This window comes from Electrophorus electricus, chromosome 18, assembly GCF_041902795.1.
Source record: "Electrophorus electricus isolate QZ-2024a chromosome 18, ASM4190279v1, whole genome shotgun sequence".
Lineage (NCBI taxonomy): Eukaryota > Metazoa > Chordata > Actinopteri > Gymnotiformes > Gymnotidae > Electrophorus > Electrophorus electricus.
Window position 1 is genome coordinate 10,260,001 of NC_137514.1, and position 24,059 is coordinate 10,284,059.

The window sequence follows — 24,059 nt, forward strand, 5'->3', positions numbered from 1 at the left end:
ACACTGTAACCCAGATCTGCTCCTCCTCCATGGGGGGCCGTTGTCTTGTTGGTGGATTTTGAGCCATATATGAGTAGGGGAAAGCATGCTGGTTAACACACTACCCTGAGCTGTCCTGAGCTTTGTGGACTGCCTAAAGCAAGGGAGTGTGCTGCATTTGAGTAAACGCTGCATGGTTTGCACATACAGAGGGTTTTGAGCGTGTGTGCGCACACAGAGCTGGAGGAGCAGACACGTCGGGCGCTGGAGCTGGACCAGGAGAGGAAGAGGGCGAAGGAGGAGGCCGAGAGGCTGGAGCAAGAGAAGCGGTCTGCTGAGGAGGCAAAAGCAACCCTAGCCAAGCAGGCGGCCGACCAGATGAAGAACCAAGAACAGCTGGTAACGGCGTGCCTCTCCACATACGCTTGTGTTGCACGTGTGGGCTGGTTCGGTGTCAGAGCTCTGCTTTGTTGCCTGGCAGGCTGCTGAACTAGGAGAGTTCACCGCCAAAATCGCCCTTCTGGAGGAGGCCAAGAGGAAAAAGGAAGAGGAGGCCACGGAGTGGCAGCACAAAGTAAAAACTCTCACACACACACACAGAGCCCTTCGGTCTGATGCCCCTCTGCCTACCCTGGTCGGATGAATATAGTTTGGCAAGGGCCCCGTTGACCAGACCAGGGTGGAGGAGTGGGTCCATGTCAGTGGCCCCTCCGCAGCGGCGTCCGTGCACTCAGCAGAACCCGCTGGAGCAGGTCAATACACAGTCCAGTGGCACAGCATATCAAACAGCTCTGCTAGACATCAGGGCTCCCCATTAACGCTTAGAGGAAGTTCTCATGGGGAAATAACTGGAAAAACAGTACGTGTTGCTCATTCGTCTCCCCCCCCCCCCCCCCCCCAGGCTCTGTCGGCCCAGGATGACCTGGAGAAGACCAAGGAGGAGCTGAAGACGGTGATGGCGACAGCTGTACCGGCGGCCAGCTCGGCAGAGAATGATCATGATGAGCAGGATGAGAGCAGCGCGGAGGCCAGTGCTGAGCTGTCCAATGAGGGCGTGGCACTGCAGCGCAGTGAGGAGGAGCGCCTCACTGAGACCCAGAAGAATGAGCGCGTCAAGAAGCAGCTGCAGGTGAGTCCACCTCCCAACTGCCTGAGGGCATGGAAAGAGTGTTTACAGGAAAAAGAGGTTTAATAGAAATATTGATTAACCTAAAGAGGCATTTAGGAACGGCACATAGCATTTCTCAAACTGCACAAAGGCTGCTCCTATAAATGGGACTTCGTAAGAAGCATGGCCAGGTTCCTGGAATTTCTGGGATTTAATGGAATTTTGGTGTGTTTTTTTAATTCCAGACAGGAATGGTGAGGGTATATGAATGAATGAATAAATAAAATGTACTCTAAGAAAGATTAGTGGAAGCCTTTTGGTGCAACTATGAGGTGTCTCATAATCGAGATCCATGGAAACATTTTAATATACCCAGTGGAGTCGGATATTTGAGTGAAAAGCATAACTTATTGTAAGCGCTCGTCAGGGGTTATTTTTCTAGTGGAGGAGAGGAATCTCACATGGTTCCATTCAAATGGTCAACCTTATGAGGAAGGGTCTGCCATTGCGTGGAAGAGCTGAGGTCATTCTGCCTCCTCCAAAAGACATACTTTTCAGTTATTCCTATGTTGTCCTTTCATTGTACGCAAGCTTAACATCGGGTTTCTGCGTGCTCCTCCCAGGCGCTGAGCTCAGAGCTGGCCGAAGCCCGGGACGAAACCAAGAAGACCCAAAACGATCTGCTGCATGCAGAGAACGTCAGGGCTGGCCGAGACAAGTACAAGACCCTCCGACAGATCCGCCAGGGCAACACGAAGCAGCGCATCGACGAGTTTGAGTCCATGTGAAGACACGGACCTGCCCAAACCCCGCCTACATTTGCTGCCCCACTCTCAAAGCTATAGCCCTGATGCCTTGGTGGCTGGCTTACAAGCACAGGATTTTTCTGGGGTTTTTGTTTTTTAATAATAAAAACCGCCTAGTCCCCAAGCCTATGATTGCTGACCCATCCCCTTAGAGTCTAGTGGGACATTACTGCCTCCCAGCTCAACACACACACACGCACCCATGCTTTGCCAAAGCTCTTTTAAGCTTCTCTCATGCCCTACCTGAATCATAACATTCGGAGAAAGCAATGCATCATATCTTTATGGAGAATACTAATGGAAATTTAATTTTAGTAAATGAAACAAAAAAAAAAACTAAAAGGGTATGAATCAGAAAGGAGTGCTTTTTTATGAAAATGGCTAGAGTTTTTTTTTTTTTTTTCCCCCTTTGTCAAAGCTTATATAATTGTATGCTTTATTTACAAAATGTCTATTTACAAAAAGCTCAAAGAATTTCTTTTTAAAATCTACTTTCTTTCACTTTCCTGCATCCATTTTATTAACACCCTGCTTTTAATTTGCCCTTGATTCCGTGGCTTAGCAGGTCCAGACTTGGAGGGCATTCTTTTTTGAGACTGCCTCTCCCACTCTTCCCAGTGAGGACAAGGAACCCCTCTCTGTGGCAATGTCCCTAACACCTGAGCACCAACACAGAGCCCCTATATCAAGACAACTGCCAGAAAATATTGAAGGTTCGTCTGTGGTTGAGCGATTGTGAACAGTAGCATAACCAAAACTAAGGATCACCAAAGGGAAGCTATTATCTGCATTAGCTACATGGAAACGATTCAAACTAAGTACTGTCGACTCAAACTGGAGAAAGGTTACGGAGAAGTCATTAACCCATACTTGCATTGATAAATTGTTGGCAGTGTTGAATACTACTACATAATGAGACAAAATGAGTTAAGCTGAGTTTTTAGAGACCCTCTGATATGTGATGTGTACTGAGTTGGGACAGGCTGTCTGATTGAACTCGAAAGGCATTAGACAAGTTTTTTTTGTAGGATGCTTGCCCTCAGACATCCAGTGTTTCTTGTGCAGTCTCCATATCGATGGTTTTCCCTGCCTACCAGCTCACAAAGGCCTAGGGATGTCGGACAGGCAGACAGACAACCCGCCTGGCTGTTTTGTGTAAGAGAGTGAGTGTTACACGTGTGCAGGTCTGTCTGCCTATCTGTGTGGCTGAATTAGTGTGCTCTTTTGAGATGGATGCTTAAAACACCACCTATGGCCTTTCTGACTGGGGAGCATATGAAAACATCCTTCCTGGCCTCAGGATGCCTCTCTACCTCATTACTGTAAACAATGGCGACTGCCGCATTAAACACTTGACGTGTGCTCCCATCCCTGAAGACCTGACCGGCCTGGGCTTGCTGTCTGATTGATTGGCATGGCCACTTTTGTCGGTACCAAGTTGAGCTGCTGCCTTCAACCCAGAGGCTCTGTGTGTGCAAGCATAGATGTGCATGCGCGCACGTGCGTGCGTGTTCGCAAAAGTAGTTTGAGTCCTCAGTCTGAAGCGACAGCGCAGTATTATGTCTAGGGCCGATCAGTTAGTTGTCGCTGCTGTCGTCCCTTTGTAACCTGATGCGACACATCTAAAAAATATATATACATACATATACCATACCAAAGCAGTTCTGTTGGTGTGTAAGTAAGAGAATTTGAATGTACACACAAGAGAATCTGTTTGTTGGAGAACCTTGCGTGTTAAGAGAGTTTGAACTTTAGTTTCTTTATATATAGTAAATTTTAAAAAAAATTATTGGAGAAACTGTTACCCTCTTACCTTTGTTGGTAGGAGCACAGGAGTGAGTTTAGAGCATTTCTTAAAACTATAGCACATTCAGGTGTAGCAGACTCTTATTCCTACTCTGAAAATATGTTAGGCTATTTATATTTCACTGTTTTGCTAAAAAATAAAAAATAATAAAGAAATATAAAAATTTAAAAAAAAGCCAGTATTTTGTGTGCCGATCCCAGTGCTGCAACAAAAGAGATGGTACTTTGAGGAAGACTTGATTTCTGGAAGGAAAGCTTTGGGATGGGAAAACCTTTGTCGTGCTTTCCATGCAGAAGATGCTTTCTCTTCATGTTTCTTTCTAATTTAGTCCCATAAATATTAAGCAGTGAACAAAAAAAGATTGGAAGGTAGATAAACGTAGGTCTGCATCACTGGCTACTGCAACACATTGAGTGTATGTATTCATAAAGGTACTTTTCTTTAATCTCCTTTATGTCCATAAAACATTTCTAATGTATCTTATCCCATCTGGTTCAAGAAGGCCAGTTTTCTGTTTATTCCCCCTCCTCTAACACTCCCCTACAAAACCCACCTGATTAAAAGTGCACTGTACAAGCATTTTGGGGGGGGACCCTAGATTTTTGTTTTGGATTTTGCTGTGACTTTATTAATGTTTATGCAAGCAAGGGCCATTGGTGGAACGTAAAGCAGGAGTGTTAAAGGTCACCAGCACTTGTTTTGGTGGTTAGGATGCTAAGGAGCTATTCACAAGCCCTTTTTTGTTTTGTTACACAGGTGTCCAGGAACATGGGATATATTGCCATAGCAAGAGAAATACTGTGCTTCCAAAAGGTGTGGATTGTGGGGGGGTTTTTGTTTTGTTTTTATGCTTTATGAATTTGAAATACCATTAGCATGCTTACCTTCACTATATGTGAGAGGAATTGCTACCTTAATGCCACAATGGTATAAAAATTTTAAAAATTGTTCATTTTAAGTTAATTGTGTTCTGGTTCATGAGGTTTTTGTTTTTTTGTAGCAGAGGTTATTTGTTATGTTTTGATGCGTGGATATTGGCCTGCTGCCATGGGAGTGATGAGTGCCCTCCAGTGCAAAGCAATGGCTGCTTCTGGAACCAGCTGGTTATTTAGTTTTTGCCCCCCCCCCCCCAATTCTTTTTTGTTTATATAGCTTTGTTACATACAAATAACACAGTGGAGCTTTGTCTATAACTACACGTTGGTTCAAAATAAAATAAAATATGTGTATCTTGCTTTTGCTTTAACCACACTCGATTGGTCCTAGATCACAAAACGATCGCAATATTTGTTTGAATGCTGTGTGTGCGAAGTACGTACGCACGTATACTGGAATGATGATAGAATGATAGTTGATAGAATGAATGACTATCTAAATGTTGCACAATTAAGGAAGAAAGGTATTGGCCTTAGTTTTAACTGAGCAAACTATTACAGGAACTAATCATTTTTAGTATTGTGCATTATCCCTAGTCAAGGTCTCCCCAGGAGGCTTAAAGTTTAAGACAACTCTCATTAAATGGAAGTAGTATCGGAATAGATGAGACTATACAGTATTCAGTTATGAGTGATTAGCTACAGTAAATTATGATCAACTTGTCTTTAATTTAAATCACTATCACCAACTGAATCACAATATCATGTTTCAAAATGTAAAATGTGTTGTCCTTGTAGATTTTTAATAAAAACACATTTGAAAATTCCATGATATGCAGCAACAATAAATTCCCTAACTCGATCACACATATTGCTGACATGATCCAAAACTATTTTTCCCCTCTCTCCCACAAAATAATCTGATTTAAGGAGAAAAAAACAACAACTCTGCTTTGACCAATAAAATCATTCAGTCTTTCAAATTAACACTCATGACATTAGTGCTTACTTTGGTCCTTAAGCATAAAGCCTACATAATCATAAATCAAGGAATATTACTGCGAAGTTCCAACACATCTACAGTCCCTAGCGAAGACGTGTGCCGTGGTAATGGGTTCCAGTAGCCTAAGTACACTGTTACCACAACACTGGTGCTTCGACTTAAGCAGAAAGACTTAAACGTGTGGGAGAAAGGCATGACACCAGCATTGTAACAAGTTTTGACATCACAATGAGAAACAACTCATTTTTAATATAAATACACACACACACACACACATTTTATTTATATATATAAATATATAATATATATATAATATATATATATATATATATATATATATATATATATATATAAATATATATAAATAAAATATATAGTGCCAGTTTACATAAGGCGCCCCAACATGCATGTATTTGCACCAAATGTATGTTTAAGTTTGCCACATGCATCATGCTGAGACAGAAGAACAGTACTGTTATGCAAATACACTGGTGTTAAGGACATCCTGCAATAAAGCTGGCCCTAAAAACTCGTAGGCTGAACATGGTTCAGATTATTCAGATGTGTCTTATGCACAATGCCAAGTAGAGGCATTTACTCTATACCCACACCACTGCCAACGGTGGCACATAGTGCCACCTGGCCAGAGGGAAGGCTCTTCTTTTTCAAAATAAAAGGTGCTCCTAACAAAATATATATTTCAGGCAGCATTTTACCCAAATAATTTCATGTAGCCTTTCTGTATACTGAGCCCAGTCCTCCTTAAATGCATCCAATAACATTCTGTCATAATTGCTTATGGGTATGTTAAACAGGCCTATGGGATCACTTTTTTGTAGCCAAATCAAACTGCCAGAGCAGGGTTTCCCCAAACATGTCAGAGCACAATAATCACTCATAAGGTTCAGCAACCATCAGAGCAAGCATTCACTTTACCATATAAATATAATCCTTACACTACAAAGTTTTTGGGGAAACAGCCCAGAACAGTACCAAACAGTACAAATTCACCAAAAAAAAAAAAAAAAAGTAATATCTATCTATGAATAATTAGTTCACACCCCAGTAACCCAATTTTAAATTCAAGGTATAGATCATAAATAAATTTTTGCTTTCAAAGAAAATAAATAAAATGGCTAATATCTCAATCACTGTAATACCCTACTTCCTTTTAAAAGATGCATTTTATGCTCTGCTTAGCCCACAAAAAGAAACATTTCAAACATTTTCCTTGAAGTAATGATAAAATGTTGCCAAAATCTCTCTTAAATTACACAAGTACTACTTATTGTACATATTTGTGTGTGAATATATTTTCTTCCATAGATTATATGTATATAAATGTCTTTGATTTTAAGTTAAAAAGATACAATTTGTATCAACAAGGACAGGTATTCTCTGGCTACCACAAGGTCACATCAGGAACAGATACAAATGACTTCAAAAGACTCGATACCTGGATAGGAAGTTTTGGAGCATATGACCTCGCAAAGCTTTTACCCAATCAGGAGCACCTCTTGACTGCTTGTTGAGGACTAGGATGAAGATGACAAGTAGTGATAGTAGCATGCACCCATATGCGAAGCCAGAGACGTCCCTTACTAAAACTAAGGTACACAGACAGGGCTGGTGGCACCCATCATGAATACACTACACCTGTGGCTACAATCGGATCACGGCCAAGTTTCCCAAAATTCTACTTCTTATAACACACCCCTTTTGGGAGGCTCTGCCATTGTATCTTATAACACCATAAAATTTACGAGACAAATTTCCACCCAAGTTCCCGTACATACAGACAAGCACACAGTCACAGCCACACATGAATATACACATCTGTGTAACAGAACAAAACCGCAAAAGCTTAAAGAAAACCTGTAGGAAACAGCAAATCATAATAATTTAACACAACTACACTAATGAAATAATACACAGTAAAATAATACTTCACTTGGCTAAAAACTCGTGCGTGTCCCCAAGGAACCAATCCTTCATGATTTGAATAAAAATTGGTTAAGGGGAAGGGGATTATGAGGGACACTGAAAAATTAAATAGCATAAAATTTCATGTGAGAGTAAGCATTGTATCACAAAGACAATGAAAGGCAAGAGAAATGTGGGAATGTGTTTGGACGAAGAAAACGGAAGTTACTATAAAGTTTCTGCAGTTAAATCAGCTACCATTTTCTTTAACAACTTCAAGATTGCTAGGGCAACAAACTGATTTTCATTGCCATGAAGGAAGAAGATAGGGTCCTGCCCTACACCTACACTGGATTTGGTGGATTCCTTCTGTCAGGTATCTGTATTTGAGCCTCGTGTCTGCTATAATTAACATCATCATAGTAGACGCCTATACATAATCTGGCCTTCCATCAGCTTTTGTTTGATTGCCATAAGTTACCAAACCATTTTAGAATTTGATAAACAGCAATAAAAAAAGTGCCCTGTGAATCAGTACATGCTCTCCTGAACATAACTGTCAACATAAAGCAAAACCTTACAGGAAATATACAGACAAAAAATAAATAATCCACACACATCAGTACACACACTCACTTCTCAGGTAGATAAATTGCTACTACAGCTGTTCTGGTTCCATAGCCAGATGAACAGGTAAACGGGTAATCCAAGGCTGAAACTGTTTGCCTTTGCTGTGGGTGTTATTACAGGTTTCCTTCCAACTTTTATGGAACTTCTAAACAGAAGCACTGCATAACTCGACACGACCTGGAGCGCCCACCGCAGACGCGTCAGTATTCCTCAGGATATGCAAGTCAGATGAAAACAATCCATGTATTACAATTAAAATAAACCGAGAGGGCCCTCAGTAACCTGACTGGCTCTTCTCGGCCAAGATGGCAGCCGCCAGCTGCTGGGCGTCGGTCACATGAGGGTACCGCCCCATGACCAGCTGCACGAGCTCAGTGGGGAAGATGTTGCACAGGTTGACGAACACCTTCTCCCGCACCTCCTGGTAGCGGCTGAGAGCCGCTGGCTCGTGGTGCGGGTGAGGCAGTGGGTGGGGAGAGTGTGGCGGGTGAGGAGAAGGAAGATTGGGAGGAGGAAGGGTGCCCCGGCCCCACGGTGCCCGCCATGCCTGCTCACGGTTTTCTGGAAGGCTCTGGAAGGTGAAGGGCTCATAGCAGGGCTGCGGAGGTTGTCGGCAGTACTGATCCCAGCTGGCCACTCGATCGTGGCCCAGGTATGGCTTCCGGGGCAACAGTGGCGAAGGCTCGTACAGCCTGGAGTCAGACACGTTGTCCAGGCGCGTGGACACCAGGCCTCGGCCCAGGGGGGAGCTCTGAGGGTGGGCGCTTCCCTGCGGCACAAGAGGGTAGTCTCCAGGGCAGCTGGACCTGACACCAACCATATGGTGCTGGGGCAGCGGGGCCACGTAGGGCAGCGGGTGCTCAAAGTTGTTGTCCGGTGGAGGGGGCGGCAGTGGGTCATCCTGTGGGAAGCCGTGCGCGCGGACCATGCCGTGGCGGTAGGCAGCGTGTGACGTAGGGGCCGGGGAGAGAACGCGGCCCTGGTGGTGGGGTGTTGGGTATTGCCTGCGGTGGTGGTGGCTTAGGTGGTGTGGAGGATGGTGGTGTGGAGGATGGTGGTGGTGGTGGTGGTGGTGATGATGGCACTTGAGCGCGTCATCCAGCAGCGACTCGGGCGAGCTCATGCACGAGCGCTCGACGTGGGCCGCCGTGCCGTACGAGTCGGAGCTGGCACTGCCTTCACTGCTGCAGTCCGACGCCACCGAGCTGATCCGCGGGTCGCTGTCTGCCGGGAAGTGGCGCTCCGGACTGCGCTGGGCAGACAGCCCGAGGCCGGAGTAGGCGCGGACCATCGAGTAGTAGCTGAGGTCCGGAGACTCACAGGTAGGGAAAGAATCAGTCTGGGCGAAGGCGGGCATCATGTGGTTTTTGGAGGGACATGCAGCGTGCTCCCTTGGGTCTTGCGGGTAACTGTGGCAGGAGGGCGACGGTCCACCCTGCGCCGGGGGCAATGACAGGCCACTCCGAGGCGGCTCCGCTTTGGCTTTGGAGCTCAGCTTTTCCTCCACGTCACTGTAGGAGAGAGCACGTGTGCTAGGTTCCGACTGCCTCTTTGGATGCGAACGTTTGCCGTCGCCGGCTTTATCTGAGCGTGAGCCCCCGGGAACGCTGTGACTCTTCACCAGGCCTGATTCGGCTGAGCCTTTGGCTGCAGATGTCTTGGCGCTGGCTCTGAGCTCATCGGCCACTGCGCGCTGTGGCTGTGTGCCACGCTCTGGGTGGTAGAACTTGCACTTGTGCCCGTAAGTGCACTTCTTTCCTAAAGGAGATAATATAGGAGTTTGTCACCGTTTGCTACAGGAGAAGCCCATACACAAGAATGCCAATGGCCTTGAATTAAAGCTAGCGAGGGTGCCAGTTAGCATATGCAACCTCCCCAAAAGGGAGTTAACCTGAGTGGCATTTGAGTGACTTATTCCCTTAAGGTATGGTTTAAAAAACCCACCAATTCTTCAACATTTTTTGTCCAATTCATTAACAAAGAAGTAAATAAAGTAATTCATATTGTTTTGATGAAACATCCACCATTCTAGAGAAGCTTTCCTCGTCAGAGCTGTTCACAATGACAGTAACAGGAACAAAGTATTCGAATAATTTAAAACCACACATTAATATTATATTATTAATAATATTAAATCACATAATATTACGCAGAATGGCTAGAAACACCTTGACTTTGAATTGCAGACATCATGATCCCTATTTTCTCTCACAAATATTTTAATAGATCAGTTTACTTTTAAAACATTCTGCATGTCCACTTCTCAAAGAACAAATTGTTGAAATTTTAAAAGATCAGTGGAATTCCCTTAAGTGTTTTGTTAGTATATTTGTTTGTAGGTGACAAGGCACACTGACAGCAAGATTCAATATAATTTTGATATACTTAGAATATCACAGATGAAAATACCGGTGAAAGAGTTAAGAACAAGCAAACATAAGAATAGGACATGAACTGTACAGGCTTTACCGTATGGACAGGGCTGCTTCTTGTGTTCTGGGATAATGGGCCTTTTTCTCAGGAAGTTCTCCAGACTGGGGCCATGGCGACCCAGAGGATCATCAGGGGGCATAAACCTGATAGAGCGGTTTTCAATGAGATAGGTTAGCTACCTTTGCTATAAATCATCTCCACTCGGAATATTTTTAGATACGTCAGAATAGTACCACTTGCGTGCAATATCCTTAACAAATCGGCAGCATCGGGGGCACTCACTTATCGTTAACAAACGAGTACATAAGAAGCCGTTCGTCAATAAACTTCTTCCACTCTGGTTTCTCCACAGCCAGGTCCCTGTAGTTGTCATTGGAGACGATGATGCCATCTGATTCGTAAGCGAGCTTGACAATAAACCTGTCATCGTAGCACACTACTCTGCGGCCCTGGACCCGACGGGAGGGTGTGAAAACCAAGATCTTGTCCTTCTCAAGTCTCCTCAATATCTCCTGATCTAGAGGGATAAAATAAAGACCACATCTTCATATCTATCTTTAAAAAGTTGTAATAATGTAGCATGGGCCATTTGTTTCTATATAATCTATAACAACTTGATCTTGATTGCGAACATCTTAGTCTAGTTTCGAGTTCACAGACAGAACGCATGGTACACACAAAGTGTTTTAGTAGGTTTGGTCTGCTGTTGTTTGAAAACCTCAGTTACAGCAATATCATAAATCTGGCCTAAATATTAATTATCTGGAGCGTTATAAACTGTAGAATATATAGAAAACACTGGTACGTGCAAAGTTCAAGAATCATCAGTAAAAAGTGAATAGAAGATCTTCAGCTGCCGCCAGTCCGCCACTGGCCACTGAAAGAGCAAGCCGGCCAAGAGAGGCCCCACGGTAGGCTGGGCTTGCCTGTGATGAGAGCGTCCGGGCGGGACTGCTCCTTCCTCCAGGCAGGCACAAACACTGTGATGTCTTTGTGGCCACGTTCAACGAACCAGTCTACAGCCAGCTGAATGCCCTGGCAGGAGAACACCTCCTTGTTGCCATGGCTGCAGGATGAGAGACAGAGGCAGATGGAGAGATAAGACTTGAGATGCAGTTGAGACGTGACGGGGTATCTAAAGTAAATCTCGACATGAAGTGCAGCTGGAAAAGTCCTGCAAAAGCAGTGCATAGGAGAACCTGAAGTAAGCTGTTTGAGTCTTTTAGAAGAAAATAAATGAATATTACTTAAATACCTAAATATGCACAATCAAAGAGAAATAAAAGACCCTTGTGATAAGTCATAAGTCATTGTATAGTCATAGTAATCAGACTGGACATTTTTTGTGAACAGAAGTTACATGCAGTGTAATAAACCAAGCTGAAAATAAATAAATAAATAAATAAACAAACAAACAAACAAACAAACAAACAAACAAACAAACAAATAAATAAATAAATAAATCGAACACCACGTGTATGACATTTCCATTGTACAGATCCTGATGTTTATTACTATTAATTACTATGAGTATGATGCTCTGATAAATTATTTTAAAAAAACAAACAAGGTTTAATGCTTTGGACGGTGGTTTAACAATGTCTGTCCCCACATGATTAACAGATTCCTCCGGCGATGAGACAATCTTTGAATGCCAAATGTTCAGAGCACAGGAGAAAGCACTAACCTAAGATCGAAGAATGACAGTTTAACTCAACTGCCCTGTCAAGGTCAAGCTGAATCATAATAAAGCAGCTCGTGTTCACAAGGTCTGAACTAAGGAAGGGAAATGGAAAAGAGCTGACTGAGCAAAGTAAAAAAAATTCAGTTTCAGCATATTTCTTTTTGACACATATCAGACAATAAAAACCCTTTTCTTCACCCTGAAATGAGAGTGGGTAGAAGTGCAGGGCTCCACCAGACAACTTTGACTGGACCTCTGCATATGTAAATCAGGGTACCATGAGTGTGGAAGCAACACAATGCAAATTAACACTTTCATAGCATTCATAACATTTTATAGCACTGTTATTTTAGTCAGCTTGCTAAAGACAGAGCCTATTTTGTCTGAAATTACAGGTGTCAAGAGTTGGGGTATAATCATCATTTTGGAATGTTATCAATATTTCCAAGGTCAGGCTAAATCATTACTATTCATCTTAGAACAAGCATAGTTGAACAATTACGAAATGAACATGAAGTTTAAAACTCCCTCAGCCAAAACAGCTGACTTGGAGCATATATCCCACACTAGGTTCTGCAGCCACCGTGCCACTTTTACTTTCTGTTGCTCTTTTCTGCTCGTGCTGGCTGTGATATTACTCTCGGTTCACTGCTACAGTGAAGGTTTGAAAGGAAAGAGGCAGTTACCATTACACACACGACTCCATGCTAAATGTTCTTGCTGCCTTTGAAGATGTCCTGTGCTGTCTTGCACACATGAACAAAACAACAAAAAACAGTCGAAACAACTCCAAATGATCCATCCCATCAGACACATGCAGAGACATAAGTTGTTTTGCGACATAATTATGATGAGAACCCATCATTGCCACAAATACTTCCTAGCCCTGATTTCCAGAACAATAGTTGTGGAAAAGAAATCAGAGCTTGTTCCTAAAATAAATACTGCACTTGATTAAAACCTACATTTAAAAAACACTCCATTACCTAGCTTTATGTTTTTTTCTGGTTTTGGTAGGCATGTGTAATGCTCTTGTGACCTATTTTCTTTATGTTGAGTTCAACAAAATAATCTATAATTTGTGATGCTTTATAGAAATTGGAAACCAACAGCTTAAAAATAAAACAGACAAAAAAGCTGAAAGCTCTGGATGTTGGACAGAATCACTGAAATCTTGAGCCTGTGGTGAAGGTAAAGAGTAATGGTTATGGTGTACAATGAATGTGATGAATGAATGAATATGAATGAATGAATATGAACATGAATGTTTAACTCTGAGTCTCACCTCATGGCTACATTGCTTCCATCCACCACTATGGGTCGTAAGTTATCCTTGTCATCCAGGAGAGACGGAGATTCAGACCGGCGGGAATCAATTGAGTCTGAAAAGCTACATGCTGAAGAACACGATGAACCAGAAGATGCCAGGGAAGAAGAAGTGGAAATAGACGAGGTCTGAGTGCTGCCATCACTCTCCGGCTTGCTGCCGAGTTTCACCAGCTCACCCAGGATGTCGTTGATCAACGCATCCGGCCCGAGTTTGCTCAGAACCAGTCGGACCAAGTCCTCAGCGTAGCCAAGCTTTAGCGCAAACTCCACCTTGGTCTGGTACTCCTTGAGGGCGTCAGCAGGGCCCGGCTTTTCTGTCGCTACCTCAGGTGGTCCCAGGGAATCCAGATCCAGACATGGAGACCTGCAGAGCGGCGGATGGCTGGCTCGGGCAGGTCCATCACTCAGCGCTTCTCTAGGGGCGAGACTGCATCCGCGCTCCACCTCAGCATCGGACCCAGCACTCTCCTCTGAGTCACCTTGGGGCAAGGGTGTGGGCTTTCTGGGGCAGGGGGCTGCGTCCTCGGCAGCGTCCGACAAACCCCTGTCCATCCTGGGACCGGCATCAGCACCAGCCTGCCGATCTACGGCCTTCACGTGGAGGTAGTCCAGATCCAGTCCCAGGTCAAAGATGTGGCCTGTTCCATCATCCAGATGGTCCTTCAGGCCCATGAAGCTGTCACAGACATTCAGCGCCGTGCTGCCGATGACCCCTGCAGACCTCTGCCCTGTCTGCTAATCGTCCCTCAGACTGCTGTGGTCATGTGACCCTGGGATGGAAGAGGGACAAAGAGATTGGATGGATCACAACTAAGAACAGCAGTGAGGTAGTCAGGCACACAAAACACTCTGAAGATTTACCACTCAGGCAGCGACTAGGTCAAACACTAATCTAATACAATTCAATAAGCAAGTTGTTAGGAGCATCTGAATGTTGAAGCTCAATGTGGAAGATCCATAGTGGAATTAAAAAGTACATTAGATCTCCTAGATGGATTAAGATACATTTTCCTATGGGTTTGTAGGAGGATATAGAGATAAAAAGCTCTGCTTTACAGAGAATACAGATTATTTGATATATATATATATATATACAGATCTGTGAACAGATCATGTTCACAGACGTATGTCATTACCCATCTCCTCATATGACACCATAATAACAAGAAAAGCAAAACTTCACATTGTTCTAGATGGGAGCTGCACCAAGAAGCATGTTCAAGGTAAGCTTACTGCGACCACACATTCACGGATTACAACGTGACGTTGCTAGCTCAGAAAGGGTTACACAGATAAGTAGGAAGTGGTTGTACACAAACAGACAGCTGAGTTTTAACTGGGGAGGAGGCAGACAGGGGGCTGCCTGGCAACTATCCAGCAGTTGCTAGGCTGCAGCTGCTTGAAGAATGTCCCTTCCAAATGCCACAACAGAGTGGGAATAATTTAGTCCAGTCCAACAAAAGAAGTGAACATAGAGGGTGGGGGGGTGCTTCAAGTGTGTCTGACTTGTCGTGCCATAACAAAAGAGCATGCCAGACTATTATTCTGATAGTTACCCTCAACATACAGATTATAAGCAAACAAGGTTAGCAGCAAATGGGAAAGTAGGTAAAACATTGTTTAAGCAACTGAAAACTTTTTAAACACATAAACTGTAGATATAGTTATATTTATTAACATAAAATATAAATGTGATAAAAAATATAACCTATATGCTGCAGTTTATAAAAGGGATCACTGAAACGTCAACAAGTAGGGAAATTCTATATTCTATATATATATATATATATATAAAATAAACAAACATTTTAAAATATTCTTAACTACATCCAAATTAAGATCCCTAATATAAAAAGTACACAGCTCAACAAGAAATGATACAGACCAAAAGCCAGACAGACAACTGAACCATCAAAGAATGTTCTCTCTAGGCTCACCTGCTTCCTTCTCCTTCAGTTAGCTTATGCAAAATAGTAAGAACTGAAACTAATGTTAAAGACACAACTAATGGAAAGTTCTCTGTCAGCACACCCGGAATAATAACCGCATAGTCCTGAACAGGAGAGTCCACTGCTGCAAAACATGTGTCTACGTGTTAGAAATACAAAGCCTGGAAGAACCTATTTTGTTACTACTTAGACATTAAGTCCTGGCACCTCTAAATTCTACTAAGGAATGAAATGGAAAAAGAAAATTTAAGGTTATTTTAGTGCAAACATGTTTTGCCTGATTTCTGAGTTTAAAAAAAAAAATCAAATTATGACAAAACTAGAAAAAAATGTTCATCTTAACTTTACCCGTTGACACTGCTACCCATAGAAAACCGACTGATCTTTCCTGATGGAATACTGTGTTGCCATTTTTGTTCCAATAAACACCCAAGATGATAAAGGGTTAAAACAGACTAAATAGTTAAGTCAGTCCACTTATACTGACCAGTACCTAGCCCACACCTCGGTTCGACCCTTTCAGAGCCTTAAAGAAAGGTGAGACACACTGTCTCCATTTCATTTGTTGGCATTATTCAAACTCTGCCAGTGAGGCACTGCGGTCCAAACACGTGTCACTAAAGAAGCGGTAATGAATATGTAACACATGTCGTGTGGCTGGAGTGTGTGCGCGCGTGAGTGGGTGGGTGTGTGGGAGTGCACGCGTGGGTGGGTAGGTGTGTGGGAGTGCGCGCGTGGGTGGGTGTGTGGGAGTGCGCGCATGGGTGGGTGGGTGTGTGGGAGTGCGCGTGTGGCCATGCAGAAGAGAAGCTAACATAGCAAGCCAGAGGTAGAGAGTGGAGGTCCCTGAGGTAACGTGTGTGTGTGTGTGTGTGTGTGTGTGTCCCTTAAGGGCCCTGGCAGATATTATGTGGGGCGGAGGCTGTGCTGTCTGCACAGCTCCTGTCTGAGACAAAAGAGAGGGTTGAGCCAGCGCACAGGTCGCAGGGACGCAGCCAGCAGGGCAACAGATGTCTGCTGAGGCCGCCGGGGTGGGGGGTGAGGGGTGAGCAACTGGTGTCCTCCTCCTGCTTCTGCTCAATGGAACGGACTGCTGCATATTCTCTACTGCCCGAGGTCACATGACATAAAGGGAAACCTCATCTTAGCCCTGGAGCACAAACATCCCCCTCTGCATTAACGTAACGGCAGTGCAGACTGCTAATGCCCCCCGCCCACGCCAACCAACCGTACCGTCCTGAGGTTCATGCAGTACTCTTAACCCCTTCCAAACCACCAACATTATCATCATCAGTTATCATACCCATGAATGAAACAGAGCTATTAAAAATGTTTCCTTTTTTGACTGTTTCTACAGTTAACCATAATTAAACTGAAGGTCTAGGGTTAGGATTAGTCCTATTTCTATCTTTAAAAGAATTTTCTATGGTGAATCATACAAGGCTTAATATATACCAGCCCAAGGGGTTGTAGGTGCTGTAAGCATTTCACAAGAGTCAAGAAGAACAATTCTAGTTTTTGCAAAGGCCAGGCCATCGTACACTAAGTGGAAGCAATGCATGGGATGTATTTGCATTCATGCTTTTAAGTGCACATGAAAAAACAGCTGAAAATAAAACGTCATTAAGGAGTTATCTATAACGATAAAATGATGTCGCTATAGAAAACATCTCTAACAACCAACAGATGTCAACTGCACCTTGGTAAAACACTTTTTTTCATGATTGAATGGAAGACCTTGTCTTTAAAAGGATATGCAAAGTGCAATACACCACCTGCAACTCACACAGAGGACAACACTCCTCATACAGTGTTGGAGAGAAAATGTGGAGCAGGGACAATACTGTGCAAAGAGTGAATTAATAAGATCAAACACTGCAATGCATATCACATTCTACAAAAGATTTGACTGAAAAATCCTAAGAATGTAAAATAAATGCACTTTCCAGACCAAATCAACAAATGAGTAACTTGACAGGGAAACTAAATCAAACAGTTAAATCAAACAGTCACTCACCTCCAGCTAGAACAGACAGCCCCAAAAGTACACAGGAAAGTTCCTTCAAAAGTGCTCTTGTTAAAGTAAAAATAACTTTGCTCAATCCAGCATCAGCCAGCATCACCAGATTGTCTCATACAACATAAAGATTCCTGTATCTGCACTTCTACTTGCTCCAAAAGGAAAACCAGAAGAGGAGCAACGCTTCCACACTTGCCGTGCGACAGGCCCGCAGACGCCCAGCCACGAAGCAGAAGGGACTGTGCACCATAGATCTTTTTTCCACAGAAGGCGGTTGGGACAATGAGAGTCGCAGCAGATGGAGGTACAATGTCTACCATTCCCCCATTAGCGAGTCGTTGCCCACGGACCAATAAGAGAGCGCGGAGCTCACAATGAGACACGCGCTCAAACACACACACACACACACACACACACACACACACACACACACACACACACACACGGACCAGGGGAGCGGTGCAGATAAGCTAGTGGCTGTCATTCCAAAAGGTCTTCCCCTTGCGCGGCCCATGAATCAGCGAAGGGGTGTGCGGCCAACAATGGGCCCACACAAAAGAGGCCTTAGCAGGCAGCTGCAGCACGAGGCCTCTGCCATTAGGGAGCAGGACGTCAGTGGGAAACACCTGGCTAGTTGAGGGACTGCAGTGGCTCACCCCTCTTTGTTTTTTTTCTTCCCTCTTTGACTGGAGGCTTGAGGGGGGGTCCTGGGTCATAGCCAAACAATAGGCCAAATTATGTTAAAAGCATTGCGCGTTGCTTAGAAAGAGGGAGCTGGAAGAAAGGGAGAATAAGGGAGAGAGAATGTCTCTGTGTGTGTGTGTGTGTGTGTGTGTGTGTGTGTGTGTGTGTGCTCACATGCAAGTGTTGGAGGGGGGCAGAGCGTGTGTGGGGGTCTGAACGACTACAAACAATAAGTCACTCAGTGTGTCCTAAGAAAAAAGGATATCTTCATTGTTGAGACACACTTCCACAAAATGCCTTTTGAGAAAAGAGAGGCCAGCATGGTGAAGCTTCAAGGTCCAGATGACGCAGTGTGTGCTTTCTCTGGCTGTTCCTGGAGTCAAGCACTGCTTTCTCATATTTCCTCTTGTGAAACACCACTCTAGTGCCCGGCAAGCTGCATGTGCATGCATAGCACAAGCTTTGCGTATGGAGAAGACACATTTGCATGTGGGGAAATTATTCCGCCAAAGTGCAGACCTGTGAAGACATGTATGGGTATCCCAAGGAAGACTTTTGCCAGCACCAAAGTGGAAATAACAGTTCTGCTTACAGAATCTGTATCTGAAGCCCAGGCTATGTATTTGATGGTCCACACTCATCACATCAAGCACTGCTTATACGAGTGGGCTTTTCTGTGGGCTTCCCAGCCTTACTGAGCCAATAGTCCCAGTGGGTCAATACGATTCTCTATGCAGGCTCAGACAAGACAGTATAAAACAGGGCCTTAGCAAGCCAGAGAAAATGCAGTGTAACACTATTATATAACAATATCATGATATGAAATGAGTTATTGTCAGACTTTTCAAAAACACATAATCGCAATATAGTATGAACATCTTTACTGAAATAAGAAAGTCTTAGCCTTGGTTCTTGTTATGCATTTTATAGCTGTATGAGCCTAAAACAAACAAAACCCACAGAGTAATTACTGAGCCAAAAAGAAGCCAACACAACAGTTTTTGCCTTCTACTAAAGTGTTTATAAATAATTAATTTTTTAAAAAGTTGCAAAATAAGTTGATTTGTATATATTCTTGGAATTCACTTCATCCAACAATTTTAGACTCTGGAAGTAATCAAATCCTAAAATGAATTGTATTTTAATGGCCTGAAAATGCATTCCCATAAAATATATATTTTAGATCAATGTGAATATGCCATGTAGTTATACAGATATAATGGTCTTGTACAGAAAAAAAGCCTTTGAATATATAACTTTTTAGGCCACATAATCCCCACCACCAGCTCAGAAGTTATATAACCTAGCCAGATATCTCAGAATGGCAGTTAGTTGTGAATGAGTTGCAGTAATCCACCAGAAATGTTTTGTTTTTTTTAAAGAAACAAATGCTGTAATTCAAATATATTTGAACAAAGCAATTTAAAAACAAACTTTGGATGGAAAAATAATAGGAAAAAAATCATGTTTAACATCCATTTACTGTTTTGCCTAATTTCCTAGCACAAAAATAGCCTGAAAGAGACCACAGCTCTGGCTGTCAGTGACATCAGCAGCAGACTTCCCTACTGTTAGTGGGACCTCAACCAGAGCCTGTGTACACCGAGCGCTGGGGGAAACCACTGAAGCTGGTGGTACTGGGCAAGCAGCTTGTCTTGTGGTGACTTTCTAATTGATCCTCAGCTGCAGGCTCCCTCCTCAGGGTCAGCTAACTGACGGCCATCTGCTCTGCGGGCCAAAGTAAACAGGTGTCTTCGTGACTCCAACTGCTGGAGGCTATCGAATGGTCCTGACTGTTTGGCTCATGCATGCTATTTGCTGATATAACACAAATGTGGAGCAGTGTTTGATGTAGGGCCTAGTTCTTCTGAACACAAATGCAGTAGCTATCTCTGTTTATTGATTGTGTTTGCAGAAGAAAGTTGCCTGGCTGCCCATATATTAAAGGATGTGTAAGGTTGGGGGGGGGGGGGGTGCTGTTCAGAGCCTGCTACTCATATGAACACAACTATTAACAACAATAATAATATTATTAATAACTGGCAAATTTCAGGAATATGAAAAGACTTTAAAATTCAGTAATAGCCTATGTCTAACATTATAACTCTGAAAAAGCATACTGCTTAGAATCACAACTCCCCCTTAAAACAGAAAGTGTATCCTAATTGCACTGTACAGGACACCTATAGACTATGACTGCAAAACTCTTCTACGTTTGTGCTGTAATACCATGATTTTTCCACTTAAGCTGCTGCTAGCAAATATATCATGGCCAAATTAACCCAAAAAACTCAAGTCAAAGATGAAGGATAAATGGGGCAGGGGCGGTGGCCTACACTGACCCTTACAAAGGCCAGCTGAGATGGCCGCAGCAAACACTGGGAGGGATAAACTTCCAAAGCCCATTTACTCAACAGCTCTGCTTGAATCAAAGGAGCAGCAGAAGGAGGCCTTATGTCCGGCCTCTGCCCTGGCCCTGCCGTTTACACAGCCTTCAGGCACGAGCCTGCTGCCACACCACACGCGCTCCTCCAGGGCATGTTTAAGGCAGCTGTAGGTGCACCGTGCCATCAGACTGGTTGCTTAGGAGACTACTGCTGCATAGGGTAAGGTTATTAACACCAACTTCTGAAATAAAACAGCAGCCATCTTGACACATACCCACATTTCTGGACATTAACTAGAATAAAGCTTACAAACTGTAGGTGAGGCGTTTCATATGAGCATGTGGAGCATGCCACTAGAAATCTAATATGCACATGCAGCAAGAAAGGTGAAATAAAGTAGCATAGCCAATGTAATTCACAGACTCAACATGGCCTCTAAGCACTATAAAGCTGAGACTCTGGGCTATGTGGTGATGATGGGTTATAATGAGTGTTCAGAAACATTTCTGCATTAACAAAGATCAATAGGCACAGCTATTCCAGTAATGCAGATTATCATAAAATTCAGATAATTAAAATAGGTAATCTGTTTTGTTTTTTTTAATCAGGATTTTAATGCCAAATCCATTGTATTATAATAGCTTTTGCACAAGATAACTACAGAAATGCCAGTTTCCCCATATTACAATGTCATATGTGATGTGCATGAGATAGGAATAGTTATGAATAGTTAAACAGAAATAAATGAAATACAGACCTAATACTAAGATCAACATTCACTCAACAGTGTAAGTACTGAAGAAAATATTGATATATCAGATTAAGATAAGCATTAAATATTAAAAAAAGACCACAACTTAGAATGTCTATTAGGCTACAAGGTTCCATTGTGGATCAGAATGGGTGACAGCACAAGTTTAATCAAAACTGAAATAATTTGATTCACTAAACAAAATCCCTAAACTTTAGCGCACTCAACATTATTTTTAAGACTTTGTTCACATTCTTTATACATTAATATGGTCAAGAATAGGAAGCAAATCCTTCATATACACACTTGAAAAACTAGGACTGCCCATATTGTTCAATTTCTTTTTAATCCAATTCTTATTAACAGACCCTACTGGCCCACTAACACCCAGATTACCCTATTACACAGTACCAGAACAGCCAATTTCACATTGTAGCCTATTACAGATTATCTTCTATTTCAGCAAAAGTGTTGTCCCTTGAATTCCATCCCTTCTACTCCAACTAAATAATGATGATGGATTGTGAGGCACAGGCCGGGTCTGTGACGCAGGATGGATCTGTGGAGCAACAGAAGGGGAATGCCATGCTCCAGGGCCCAGGGTGAGGACCTCACAGGCTGGCTGAGAATGAAGAGATGGTCCCTCAAGGGATGGGGGCCAGCTGTTGGGCCAGGCCCAGACACCATCCCCAGCCAGCATGTCCCATTGTATGCTGGGGCCTCACCTCAAACCTTTCACTGGGCCATGGTCACGTCTGAAAAGGGAAGGGTGGCCTCACAGCTGACTAGGCAAGTATGGAAACCCAGTGGGATGCAGACAGACGCACAGTCGGTGCTTCAGTATGCAATCTGTCTTCACAGTTCTTGTGGAATTGCGTTGGCAAGTCAGGGTAGAGAACAAGGCAGAAACATCCGGAAATTAAAAAAAAATGTTTCTGCAGAGCCACTCAGGACAGCAGTTTCAAAGGATTGAGGAAAGGCTTTTAGAGACCCAAACACTTATGGACCAGACACAAATTAATGGCATACCTAAACCCGACACTACACAAGCTAACTGAATGAAGCGGTCACCACACACCACAATGTATTAATTTAATTTAGTCATCTTTTTGCATCATTCTTGTCATTTGTCTTGCGGTTATAATAACAATAAACCTATATGCAGATTAGTGCAATTCTGGATTTTAGCATTACAAAGACTGACAGGAAAGCAAAACTACAACTGAAGCATTAAAAAAAAAATTTTTTTTAAATCACTCTGCAAAACAAGCTGTGCTTTACTATCTGATACTAGCTTTCTAGCTATCGCTGCCATGTCACAATGGAAGCTGCCCTTCTGAGCAGGTGTCAAGCTGAAAGGCATAACAATATGCCACAGCAAACCAATTACAATCTTCAATAAGAGAAAATGTAATATAGTCCACACAAGCTACTACCAGTATCTCAGCCGTCAGTGTATATTTATGGAACCTGAAAAGTAGCCTAGTCTTCTGGCCTTAACACCTTTGAAAACATGGTGGATGAGGATCAACCATCGTAGGCTATGAAGCAGGAGGTGATTGTGGAATACGGACACCAGTTTTACCCAGCAGGGCAACCTGTCAAGTGCAAACGGTCAATTCTGCAAAAGTTTCAGTTTAACAGTGCAAATTAATAGAGCAGCAACAGTAATACAATCATAAAATATGATGTTTGCGTTAAATTGCGTTATTACTGGAAAGTTACATAGTGTTAAAAAGAAATAACTTTTCATCTGCGTCATTAAAAACGTATTAGCGCATAAATTCCAGGGTATTCTTAGGATATACGAGAAGCACCCGTGTACACGTGATGAGCTGGAAACTCAGAGAACTGACACGGCACACATCTGCCTGTAAATGTAGAATGCACTACCTAGGCAAACTCCACTTATCGCGTCAATCAGATGACAATCACTTTAGCGAGGTTTGCGCATCGTAGCAGTGAAAACCAAAAGGGCTGTGTAGCACAGTGCCACAAAGCACATTCCCTGTACTACATGACCCTTTCTCGTATTATCGCGATAGCTAGCTAGCCCGCTTGGAATATCTTGGAAATGCCAGCTAGTTATCTGTCCAAAATCATTTATAACTGAAATAAAACTGCGGAATTATTTATAATGCTTATACTAAGTCGAACAAATGGACTACCAGAAATGCACCCGCATTTAAGATTAAACTCAGAAAAATGCTAGCTAGCTAGCTACCTAACTAGCTATTTTACGAGTTTTACTGTCCTTCGCAAATGAATCCGGTGCGAAATCCTCGTAAATGTTAAAACATTGATTTCCCACAATATATCAAAAAACAATAAATGTATAAGCTAGCTATACTGACTAGAACTAGCAAGGACAACGTCCCGTGTTTTCAAAAATTAAGTTTGTTTTTAGCTTGCCTGCTAGCGGACCGAAGAGGACAGTTTTAGAGGAGGGTCCGCTTTGAAAAAAATAAAACTGTTAGCTAATGTTACTGAATTGTAATGAACATTATCCTTTAGTACTGAAGTATATTTGCCGCATAGGCATCGATAATACTAAGCAGTTATAAATGGGACATACCGTTTTTCCGGTGCATCATCGAAGAAGGTCCAAGCTAGCCCCAGCCAGCTAACACTACATCAGCCCATTGTATGTAGCCCCGCCCCTGCTCCCTAAACGCTCTAGAAGTTGGGGCG

General features: G+C 43.1%; 2 protein-coding genes across 3 annotated transcripts in view; one reads left to right on the forward strand and one right to left on the reverse strand.

Moving 5' to 3' along the window:
- LOC113580336 (radixin) overlaps nucleotides 1-5,402 on the forward strand; it is a 26,381-nt gene extending 20,979 nt beyond the window's left edge. The window contains exons 12-16 of one of the 2 annotated variants that reach the window (XR_004776989.2): nucleotides 218-378; nucleotides 461-553; nucleotides 881-1,108; nucleotides 1,711-2,606; nucleotides 4,457-5,402. Coding sequence is in view for 1 of the 2 variants with exons in the window: in XM_027014821.3 (XP_026870622.2) it covers nucleotides 218-378; nucleotides 461-553; nucleotides 881-1,108; nucleotides 1,711-1,875 (647 nt within the window). In the remaining variant the exon portion in view is untranslated. Of the gene's footprint in view, nucleotides 1-217; nucleotides 379-460; nucleotides 554-880; nucleotides 1,109-1,710 lie in introns of both variants that reach the window. The other variant, XM_027014821.3, reaches the window with a different exon arrangement.
- A 1,324-nt stretch (nucleotides 5,403-6,726) lies between these two features.
- On the reverse strand, nucleotides 6,727-24,021 carry LOC113580343 (putative ribonuclease ZC3H12C). Its single transcript, XM_027014839.2, has 6 exons — nucleotides 23,944-24,021; nucleotides 13,534-14,347; nucleotides 11,491-11,630; nucleotides 10,847-11,081; nucleotides 10,601-10,707; nucleotides 6,727-9,889 (listed from the first exon to the last, which is right to left on the reverse strand). Exons 2-6 carry the CDS (start codon nucleotides 14,247-14,249, stop codon nucleotides 8,406-8,408), a joined length of 2,682 nt encoding a protein of 893 aa, XP_026870640.2. The 5' UTR covers nucleotides 14,250-14,347; nucleotides 23,944-24,021; the 3' UTR covers nucleotides 6,727-8,405.
- Between the last annotated feature and the right edge of the window lie 38 nt (nucleotides 24,022-24,059).

Bases quoted from the DNA above. Each gene is read 5' to 3' on its own strand.
- LOC113580343 (XM_027014839.2), bottom strand. From the start codon at position 14,249: ATGGGCCTGAAGGACCATCTGGATGATGGAACAGGCCACATCTTTGAC. The intron at 11,631-13,533 runs GTGAGACTCAGA...CTCATCCTGCAG, and splicing joins GGAAGCAATGTAGCCATGAG to CCATGGCAACAAGGAGGTGT. The intron at 10,708-10,846 runs GTGAGTGCCCCC...CCGCTCTATCAG, and splicing joins TACTCGTTTGTTAACGATAA to GTTTATGCCCCCTGATGATC.